This window comes from Aquarana catesbeiana, linkage group LG04 (genome assembly GCF_042186555.1).
Source record: "Aquarana catesbeiana isolate 2022-GZ linkage group LG04, ASM4218655v1, whole genome shotgun sequence".
NCBI lineage: Eukaryota > Metazoa > Chordata > Amphibia > Anura > Ranidae > Aquarana > Aquarana catesbeiana.
In genome coordinates, this window is record NC_133327.1 from 662,701,261 (window position 1) to 662,712,922 (window position 11,662).

The following is an 11,662-nucleotide window of genomic DNA, read 5'->3' on the forward strand; positions in this document are numbered from 1 at the left end:
AGCAGCAGTGCTCGGCGCCGCCAGCCCACCGCTGCTCTGCCTGTGCTGAAGTGAAGAACACTGCCAATTGGCGCCCACCCTCAGCCTGCGCCTCGGCGGGCGCCGGTCTCGCCAACCGCTTGGTACGCCCTTTTGGGTGACAATATGTTATGTTTGCCTGGTTTGGTACCTGTTTTCTTTGATATACCACTACTACTGGGGATTAAGTATTACTTTCAGTGATTTCCTGTGATATTATATGTTTGCACACTCAACCTGGTGTGTCAGAGGGGCTGAGTTTTTTTTGGAAAAGGTTGAGGCAAAGAACAGAGGACCCATTCCAAATTAGTGGCTTCTATGGGGGTAGCGCCACATATGTTATATTTTTGCTGGTTATTTATTTATTTGCTGGTTGCTGGAATCTAGGATGGAAAAGGACCTGGGAGTCCTACTAGATAATAGGCTCAGCAATGGCATGCAATGCCAAGCAGCTAGCAAAGCAAACAGAATATTGGCATGCATTAAAAGGGGGATTAATTCCAGAAATAAAATGATAATTCTCCTGCTCTACAAGACTCTGGTCCAGCCGCACCTAGAGTATGCTGTCCAGTTCTGGGCACCAGTCCTCAGGAAGGATGTACTTGAAATGGAGCGAGTACAAAGAAGGGCAACAAAGCTAATAAAGGGTCTGGAGGATGTTAGTTATGAGGAAAGGTTGCGAGCACTGAACTTATTCTCTCTGGAGAAGAGATGCTTGAGAGGGGATATGATTTCAATTTACAAATACCGGACTGGTGACCCCACAAATGGGATAAAACTCATTAAAATTAGAAGAAAAGAGGTTTAACCATAAACTGCATGTGTCAACAAAAAACCTATGGGTGCCCTGTGCCCTAACCTTCTTAACTTCAGGGCTGGTTCAAATGAATGGTTGAGAGGCAATAAAACCCCTCAGTTGAGCTGTGCATTTACTGCACTACTACCCAAATGTGACCCATTCAAGGGAATGAGATCGCTCTGCAGGTGCAATTGTGGGCAAAGTATGTAGTTGCAGTGTGGGGATCAAGGAGTTAAAGTGTTTGTAAACCTCAGACATGAGTTATGAATGAAGCATATCCCTCTATAGTGTAAACTTATCTCAATCCAGAACACTAAGTGTCCTTTCTGCCCGCTGCTTCGTTCCTCTGCTATCAATATGAATCATTTCTGACAAGTTTTCTTGCCACCAATTTTGAAAAAAAAAGTTCTTTTAGTTTCAGTTATAAAATTTTGCAAATAAGTAACTTTGTGCTGATGAGGCTGTGCTGATGGGCACTGATAGGCAGCACTGATGGGCACTAATAGGATGCACTCATGGGCACTGATAGGCTGCACTCATGGGCACTGATAGGCTGCACTCATGGGCACTGATAGGCTGCACTTATGGGCACTGATAGGCTGCACTTATGGGCACTAATAGGCTGCACTCATGGGCAATGATAAAGCTGCACAGATAGGTCGCACTGATGAGCACTGATAGGCTGCAGTGATGGGCACTGATAGGCTGCACTCATGGGCACTGATAGGCTGCACTCATGGGCAATGATAAAGCTGCACTGATAGGCGGCACTGATGAGCACTGATATACTGCACTCATGGGCACTGATAGGCGGCACTTATGGGCACTAATAGGCTGCACTCATGGGCAATGATAAAGCTGCACTGATAGACTGCACTGATGGGCAATCATAAGACTGCACATATGAGCACTGATATGCGGCACTGATGGGCACTGATAGGTGGCACTGATGGGTCTGCACTTAAAATCTTAAAATTATCTGTGTACATGTCCTCTGTCACACTTGCCAGTTATCGGCTCTCCTTTCTCCACAGACAAAGCACATGAGGAAAGTACTGCTGATGACTGGCAAGTCTGTTTAAATTGTGATCATCTGTGATTGGCCCTTTATTGCGATCACAGAGTGCGCCAGATGCACTCCCCGGGGGGAGTGGTTCTGGGAGTACATCCATGGGCACCCTCCCGGAACAACATGAGCCACGCTGTAGCCGTCTTTTGGTTATAGTGCAGTAATGAAGTGGTTAAAGTAGATAGCGAGGAAGTGATGTAACACTTCCTTATCGCCTGTCAAATGCACTCTGAAGAGTAATCTGAAAGTCGATCGCTCTTCAGAGAGCACCACTAGTGAGAATGGGCCCTCAGAGATGTTCAATAAACCTTCTTCACGTAAAAGAACCCCATGGTGGAAGTCAGGGAATTGAAATGAGAAATGAGAAAATCCTGCAATGCTTCCGTCATACATTAAGAGAGTATGTCTGAGTATTTTTTTTATTTTCTTACTCAAACAAGCAGAACAGCGGCTGAGAACACAAGAAGCTTGCAACATAAAGCGAGCCGAGCCGTGAGTCATCCAGCCTGGCAATTGTAATCTAGTGAGTGTAGAAACGAGGAAAACAATTCATAGTAAACACTCTGCTGGTACACGGCCAAGATGAGGATTACACAGGAAAATCTTCCCACGTAAAATGTCCATGAGTCCTTACCTGCAACACGCCAGGCATTCTATACAGAACACCCAAAGCAGGTTGTATACGTTGGGTCTGAGGGGGATTTTGCACTGCTCTGTTGACAAAACGTGGTAAAAACACATATGTGCATTTGCTGCGCTTTACCGCATTTTCACAACCCCCCCCCTCTGGAATTTCCTTTTTTGATGCGTTTTGCATTCATTTTAATAGGGAGGTGCATCTTTGGTGCGGTTTTTAGCCCCGGTTCAAATATGTGCAGTGCGGAAAACGCGGTGAATGCTGAGCTGTTCCCTCACCGCACTGAAATCGCACTCCGTTTACACACCTCCCAACTTTTTGAGATGGGAATGAGGGACACCTATCAGCAAAAGTATGCAGGCATAGGACACGCCCCTCCTTAAAGGAGAATTGTAGAAAAAACAAGTGCTATTCCTTTATATTGGCTTTTGGAATTTACAAAGGCAGCAATTTAGAAATCAGATGAAAGGTTTAGGGCTGGAAAACACTTTTTGATAGATAAAAAGTGCATTTTGTTATCAACTCTATAGATCAGACCAAAATGAGGGACAAATGAGGGGGAATGAGGGACAGAGGGACATTGCTCCAAATCAGGGACAGTCCCACAAAATCAGGGATAGTTGGGAGCTATGCGTTCATTCATGCGATCTGCCACTGATGTCGATGTTAAATCAATGACACCCCAAAACAGGTCACAAAACGCAGTGCAATTGCAAGAGTCAAATTGCATGGGTGTGAGCAGGGGCGTTGCTAGGTCTACAAAAGATCTGGGGCTAGAGCCCACAGCAGCGAAGTAAAGAAAGTAATACGCTTGGGCGGGCATACACATGTATATAATATATATGTGTGTGTGTGTGTGTGTATATATTGTATGTTACATATATTGTGTAAATAGTGTAACCAGCGTGCATCATATCTTAGTGTGTATTAAATATAAGTGATCCCGATAGTTATGACTACTATTGGTATACCACACTTAAGTGTGGTATACCAATAGTAGTCATAACTATCGGGATCACTTATATTTAATACACACTAAGATATGATGCACGCTGGTTACACTATTTACTATTTATTTTTTGGGTCTTTTGTATTTATGGACTAACACGAGCAGCAGCACAATTTTTTTATTTTTTGTATGGTTAGCGTAAAATCACGTTTCTTTATAAATATGTTACATATATTATCATTACATCAGGGTTCCCAGTGAATCACCCCCTTACATCAGAGTCCCCAGAAAGCCCTCCTTACATCAGGGTCCCCAAAGAGCCTTGCCCTTACATCAGGGTCCCCAGAGAGCCCCCTTACATCAGGGTCCCCATAGAGCCCCCCCTTACATCAGGGTCCCCAGAGAGCCCCCCATTACATAAGGGTCCACAGAGAGCCCCTCCTTACATCAGAATCCCCAGAGAGCCTTCCCTTACATCAGGGTCCCCAGAGAGCCTCCCCCACTTACATCAGGGTCCCCAAAGAACCCCCCACCTTACATCGGGGTCCCCACAGAGCCCCCTTCCTTACATCAGGGTCCCCAGAGAGCCCCTTCCTTACATCAGGGTCCCCAGAGAGCCCCCTTCCTTACATCAGGGTCCCCAGAGAGCCTCCCTCTTGCATCAGGGTCCCCAGAGAACCCCCTTCCTTACATCAGGGTCCCCAGAGAGCCTCCCTCTTGCATCAGGGTCCCCAGAGAACCCCCTTCCTTACATCAGGGTCCCCAGAGAGCTCCTTCCTTACATCAGGGTCCCCAGAGAGCCCCCCCACTTACATCAGGGTCCCCAGAGAGCCCCTCCTTACCTCAGAGTCCCCAGAGAGCCCCCCTTGCCTCAGGGTCCCCAGAGAGCCTCCCTCTTACATCAGGGTCCCCAGAGAGCCCCCCTTACATCGGGGTCCCCAGAGAGCCTCCCCCTTAGATCAGGGTCCCTGGAGAGCCCCTTTCTTACATCTCTCTGCTCTCTCGCCCGCCCAGCTCTCCCGTACTGCCTGCCCGTTCTCTGGTGCTGTCCGCCGCACTCGCGGCCCGGCTGCAGAGAGGCCACGACCACAGCCGTCTCTGAGAGACTCGGGGCTATGGGCCCCAGATTCGGGGCTGTAGCCCCAAAAGCCACCCCCTAGCAATGCCCCTGGGTGTGAGCATAACGCACACACAAAAAAAAGATGCCTGCACCTTTTTTGTGTGGTGAGGTGTAAATTGGCATAGCTCCCAACTGTCCCTGATTTCAAGGGACTGTCCCTGATTTGGAGCAATGTCCTTCTGTCTCTCATTCCTCCTCATTTGTCCCTCATTTTGATCTGATCTATATAGTTTCCCAGTGTCCCCAGTGCTAAACCTTTCATCTGATTTCTAAATTGCTGCATCTTTACATTCCAAAAGCCAATATAAAGGAATAGTAGTGGTAACAAAAAATCACTTGTAGGTTTAACTAATTTTTTTTGTATAATTATCCTTTAACCACTTCAGCTTCGGAAGGATTTACCCCCTTCCCGACCAGAGCATTTTTTTGCAATACGGCACTGTGTCGTTTTAGCTGACAATTTTGCGGTCGCGCGACGTTGCACCCAAACAAAATTCACGTCCTTTTTTTCCCACAAATAGAGCTTTCTATTGGAGGTATTTGATCACCTCTGTGGTTTTTATTTTTTGCGCTATAAACAAAAAAACACAGTCAATTTTGAAAAAAAAGAAATATTTTTTACTTTTTGCTATAATAAATATCCCCAAAAAAGATATAAAAAAACAAATTTCTTCCACAGTGTAGGCTGATATGTATTCTTCTACATATTTTTGGTAAAAAAAAATCTCAATAAGTGTATATTGATTGGTTTACACAAAAGTTATAGCGTCTACAAAATAGGGGATAGATTTATGGCATTTTTATTATTATTATTTTTTTTTTTTACTAGTAATGGCGGCGATCTGCGATTTTTAGCGGGACTGCGACATTGCGGCAGACAAATGGGACACTAAGTGACACTTTTTGGGGACCATTGACACCAATACAGTGATCAGTGGTCAAAAAAATACACTGTCAATGTACTGACACTGGCAGGGAGGGGGTTAACATCAAGGGTAATCAAAGGGTTAAGTGTGCTCCTAGTGAGTGATTTCTAACTGTGGGGGATGGCTTAACTGGAGGAAGAGAGAGATCTGTGTTCCTGCTTGGCAATAACACAAGATCTCGCTCTTCCTCTCTGACAGAATAGCAGTCTGCTTTGTTTACATAGGCAGACCGCCGTTCTGCCCTCTCCAGTGAACGATTGGCTGGTCCAGGCGGCCATACCGGCCATACTGATTGGCTCCCACTGTGTCCAATCACAGCGGGAGCGGGTTTTCCCGGCTGCGCACGCGCCCAGGACCCCGAAGATTAAACAACCTTTACGGTGAAAGGGTGGCCCGCCTGCGTAAAATAACAGGTACAATGTTTCACACAGCCGGGCCACCCTGCCACAGTAAATGTGTGGTGGGAGGTCCGGAAGGGGTGTAGCAGAGGCCCTAGGGAAGAAAATGGTCACGCGTTTTTTGCACAGCGGTTTTTCAAATGCATATTTTTTTGGAAAAAATTTACTTTAATGAATTAAAATTAATTTTTAACGCAAACACAATATAATACTCAATGTTTTGATGAACTATAAAAGACGATGTTATGCCAAGTAAAACAATAACTAACATGTCACCCTTTAAAATTGTGTACGCCCGTGGAACGGCGCCAAACTACAGTACCTAAATATCTGCGTATGTGATGCTTTAAAAGCCTTTACAGTTTACCAGTTTAAAGTTACACGGGAGGTCTGGTGCTAGAATTATTGCTCTCGCTCATGTTCATGATGATACCTCACATGTGGTGCAATCACCATTTACATATGTGTGCGGGACCTATGTATGTGTTCGCATTTGCACCTGAGCATGGGGGATGGTGGCACTTACATTTTTATTTATTTTTTTTAATTTTATTTAAAACTTTTTTTTTTTTTTTTACACTATCCCACTATCCCACACTATTTTTTATACTATTGTTCGAGGTGGGGGGGGGTGCTAAGGGTGGTGATTTGTGTTAGGGGGGTAGGGTAAGAAGATATGTGCTAGGAGGGGGGATTTGGGGGAAACTTGTACTGGGAGGGGGGGGATTTCAAGTTGTGGGGGGGGGGAGGTGTACTAGGAGAGAAAGTTTTAGGGGTAGAGGATTTGTGCTAGGAGGGGTGTTTTTTTTTGGGGGGGGGCAGATTTAGTACTGGGAGGAGTGGGAATTTTTTGCTTAAGGGGTAACAATGCATAACTATTGTGCAACAAGGGGGCTGGGACAAAGGGTGGGCAGGAGGGGTGGCTGCCCTGCGCACGGTGGTATCATGTGAGGTTGGGGGGTGCCACAAGGAGATTGGGGGGGATTTGTTTTAGAAGGTGAAATTTAGGGGGCGGCAGAGGGTAAGTATTGTTCTAGGTGGGGGAATTTGGGGAGGGGGGCTAAGAGTGGTGATTTAGGGGAATTTGTGTTTGGAAGGGGGAGGAGAAAAGAAGCTTTTTGCCAGAAGGAGGGATTTGGGGCAAATTTGTGTTGGGGGGGATTTCAAGTGTGGGGGGGGGGGAATGTGTGCTAGGAGAGGAAGTTGTAGAGGGCGTGGCCTTGTTGGAGTCCAGGTTGAGGTTGTCACTCTCATCACCAACGTACAGTAGGACTAGGACCACATGGATGTGTGGCATTAGGGATCACCTATTTTTTTCCTTAAAGGAAGTTTTAGGGGTAGCAGATTTGTGCTAAGAGGGGTGAATTTCTTTTTTTTTTTTTTTTGGGGGGGGGGGGTGATTTGTCCTGGGAGGAGGGGGAATTTATGCTTAGGGGGTAAGCATGCAGGTTAATGCTCAGTGTTTTTGTGGGGGAATTTTTGCTGATACATTAATGCTTATACATCTTGGGTGGTGGTGGTGGTGGTGGTGGTGGGGGGGGGGTGCAGTTTGGCATGTTCGCCCTGGGCTCTAGATCAGTGTTTCTCAACTCCAGTCCTCAAGGCGCCCCGAAAGGTCATGTTTTCAGGATTTCCCTCAGATGAAACAGCTGTGGGAATTACTAAGGCAGTGAAACTGATCAAATCACCTGTGCAAATAATGGTAAGCCTGAAAACATGACCTGTTGGGGCGCCTTGAGGACTGAAGTTGAGAAACGCTGCTCTAGATGACCTTGTCCTGGCACTGCGTGCAACATAAAGACTACCACCATTTTATTTTCCAGTCTTTCAAAAAATATATAATTTTGGGGGATCTTAATGTCATTTATAGCAAAAAAATGCAGATTTTAACATGTGCGAAAAATGGAAAACAAAATTGTGCTGGTAGACAATCGGTTAAACAATTACCAACCCTGCGAATAAAATCTGGCACTTTTCCAGCATCGTATCAAGATCACAAAAGTCCATTTGATTTATTGCTGAGACATTAAACTTACAGTTCGGTGGCGTTTTTTGGGATGTCCTGCGGAACCTGCTCCACGTCTCTCCCTTGGCAGATAAATACACTTCCATGGTGACGGCACGCAGAGCCGGGGTGTAGGAGCACCAGGGTGCCGAGATATAGAAGGAACCTCATGGCTTTGCTCTCTGCTGACTTCCCCAGGCACTGAAAAGTCCCAAAGTTTTGTGACTTCTCTTGTAATCCGGTCCGCCTTCAGAAGTCAGCCGAGCCTCCCGGTGCTGGGGGAAGAAATCATTTTTTGGAACATTTTTAGCAGCAAAAGCTGGAGGTGGCAACAATGCTGAGGAACATTAGAAGTCCAACATCTTGGTGACCTTGAAATAAAAACGGCCAATAGATTAGAGGCAGGGCTCACACCAAGCAAAGGCAACGCAGCACACAACCTTTTTTCTTTCTTTTTTTTTTTTTTTCTTGTACCAGTCTGTTTATCTGAGGTTGCAGATGTCCTTGAATCTCTTGCCTCACTGGTGTTGTTAAAGAGAAACAAATATGGACAAGAGAAGATTTTATAAAACCAGAGCCAAACTGGAGATGGCTCTTATATTGACCATATTTTAATAAAGTGTAGAAAAAAAAAAAAAAAAAAGAAGAACAAAAAAAAATCTAATTTTGGATAGAGTGGAGATGGATTAGAACACCTGTCAGGTTTTTATTTGTGTCTGTGCCCCCATTAGAGAGATTCACCTTCTCCGTTTGTCCTGTTTATTGTTATCACCAAAAGTGAAAGTGAAAGAAAACCTCAGATTTCTGGTTGCCACCAGAACAGGAATAGAGGGGAAATCTTCCAATGGGGACGCTATTTCTGGTGACAACCAGGGATTCTCTCACTTTGCAGGGATTTCCTCTCACTTCCTGTTTTGGCTATGGGACAGGAAGTGAAGGGGAATCTCCCCAATGGGGCACAGATAGCAAAAAATAAGAACTGACAAGGGCTATAACCATTTTTTTTTTATGCATTTCCGGATGTGTTTCAGATGCTTTTTTTTTTTCCTCACTGTACTCGGGACTGGTGCGTATTTTGATGCATGTAGTTGCATTCCGGAACCCACTGCATAGCTCCCAACTGTCCCTGATTTTGAGGGACTGTCCCTGATTTGGAGCAATGTCCCTCTGTTCCTCTTTCCCCCTCATTTGTCCCTAATTTTGGTCTGATCTATATAGTTGTATATAATATGCACTTTTTATTATCTTTCAAAAAGTGTTTCCCAGAGCTAAACTTTTCATTCATTGTCTAAATTGCTGCATTTGTAAATTTTAACCACCTCAATACCGGGCCTATTCTGACACTTCTCTCCTACATGTTAAAATCATCATTTTTTTGCTAGAAAATTACTCAGAACCCCCAAAAATTATATATTTTTTTTTAGCAGACACCCTAGGGAATAAAATGGCGCGCATTGCAACTTTATTATTTTATTTGCGCAATAATTTTCAAATGCCTTTTTTTGGGAAAAAAAATGGTTTCATGAATTAAAAAAATAACAAAAGAGTAAAGTTAGCCCAATTCTTTTGCATAATGTGAAAGATGATGTTACGCCGAGTAAATAGATACCTAACATGTCACGCTTTAAAATTGCGCACAATCATGGAATGGCGCCAAACTTCATAACCTAAAAATCTCCATAGGCGAGGCTTTAAAAAAATGTACAGGTTACCAGTTTAGCGTTATAGAGAAAGTCTAGTGCTAGAATTGTTGCACACGTTCTAACTCACGCGGCCGATACCTCACATGTGTGGTTTGAGCGGCGTTTACATATGTGTGTGGGACTTACGTGTGCGTTCACTTCTGAGCGCGAGCTACTGGGGACAGGGGCGTTTTAAATTTTTTTTATTATTTTATTTTTTATTTTACTTAATTTTTTTTATTTTTACACTTTTTTTTCCATTTTTTTTTTTTTGATCACTTTTATTCCTATTACAAGGAATGTAAACATCCCTTGTAATAGGAATCTATGTGACAGGTTCTCTTTATGGAGAGATGCGGGGTCAATAAGACCCCGCATCTTTCCTCCAGGCTGGAAAGCATGAGTTCGTGCAAATTTTTTTTACCGATCTCATGCTGACAGCTGCGTTTGCGGCTTCGGTTATTTCCGGGTACCCCGGCGTGACGTCATAACGTCGCACCCGGGCCTTCGACGGTCATAGAGATGACTGGTGACCATCTGGTCACCAGAAATCTCCATTGTCCTCATCCGGGGGCCGGCCGATTCAGTCTCCGGGCTCCTGATGGCATGGGAGAGCCCGGAGAAGCACCGGATGGCGGCGGGAGTGGGGGACGTCCCCTCCCGTCACCTATAAGAACAATCAAGCGACGGAACTGCCACTATGATCATTCTGATCGTGCACAGAATCGCCGGCTGAAAATAATGATATCTGAATGATGTGTGTAGCTACAGGCATCATTCAGATATCACCCCACAAACACAAGGACGTTTATATACAGTGACCGGTTTTGAAACCAGTATAAATGAATAGTAGTGGTAAAAAAAAAGCACTTGTGGATTTATTTAACCTTTTTTTGGTTAATTCTCCTTTAAGGGGGTGTGACAAGGGGCGTGTCCTATGCCTACATACATTTCTTAGTAGGTAGGTGTCCCTCATTCCCATCTCAAAATGTTGGGAGGTATGCCACTGATCGGTTTGTGCTGTGCCTAGGTTATAAGGTTTGCCAATAATAGGCATAGTTCATACCAGTGCGGTCAGTTCCAGGGCATTCCAGTTCCAGAAAAAAAAGTAGAACGTGCTGCATTTTTCCTGCACTGAACTGTACTGAAACGCGGTAAAACGCGTAAGGAAACAGCCTGGAATGCACTAAACTTCAGTACAGAGGAAAAATAAAAAGTATCTGCAATGTATCTGGAAACGCATCAAAAACGCAACAAAAAACGCACCTGAATGCATAAAAGGAGCTTTAAACCCGAGCATGCAGAAAAGCATCTGAAACAGATCTGGATTGCGTTTTTGTGTTTTTTTTTTACTTTTTGCTATAATAAATATCCCCCAAAAAATTATAAAAAAACAAAATTCTTCCTCAGTTTAGGCCGATATGTATTCTTCTACATATTTTTGGTTAAAAAAAAACGCATTAAGCGTATATTGATTGGTTTGCGCAAAAGCTATAGCGTCTACAAAATAGGAAACAGATTCATGGCATTTTTATTATTATTTTATTTTTCCTAGTAATGAAGGCGATCTGCGATTTTTATCGGGACTGCGACATTGCGACAGACACATCGGACACTTTTGACACATTTTTGGGACCATTGTCATTTATACAGTGATCAGAGCTATAAAAATGCACTGATTACTGGGTAAATGTCACTGGTAGTGAAGGGGTTAACACTAGGGGGCGATCAAGGGGCTAAATGTGTTCCCTCGCGAGTGTTTTTTAACTGTGGGAGGGATGGGACTGACTAGAGGAGGAGCCAGATCGCTGTTCCTAGTTAGTAGGAACAGACGATCTTTCTCTCTCCTCTCTTGTCAGAACAGGGATGTGTGTGTTCTAGCTCTCGTGCCTGTGATCGCGCGTGGCCGGCGAACATCGCGCCCGCCGGCCACGCACATGGGGTCTCACGCCGTGCAGCAGGAACGCGCGCTCCTGCCGTAGCTGTTTAAAGGGCCGACGTAGAGCTACAGCGATTTGCGCAGGAGAGCCGACCTGCCGCAGTATAATGTCGGCGGCTG

The 11,662-nt window shown here is 44.7% G+C and overlaps 1 protein-coding gene across 2 annotated transcripts in view; it reads right to left on the reverse strand.

Moving 5' to 3' along the window:
* Positions 1–8,509, reverse strand: part of FSHR (follicle stimulating hormone receptor) — a 239,644-nt gene extending 231,135 nt beyond the window's left edge. Inside the window, exon 1 of one of the 2 annotated variants that reach the window (XM_073628528.1) lies at positions 7,953–8,509. In XM_073628528.1, the coding sequence (XP_073484629.1) occupies positions 7,953–8,092 (140 nt within the window). In that variant the 5' untranslated portion in view covers positions 8,093–8,509. The remainder of the gene's footprint in view (positions 1–7,952) is intronic. The other variant, XM_073628527.1, reaches the window with a different exon arrangement.
* Positions 8,510–11,662: the final 3,153 nt, after the last annotated feature.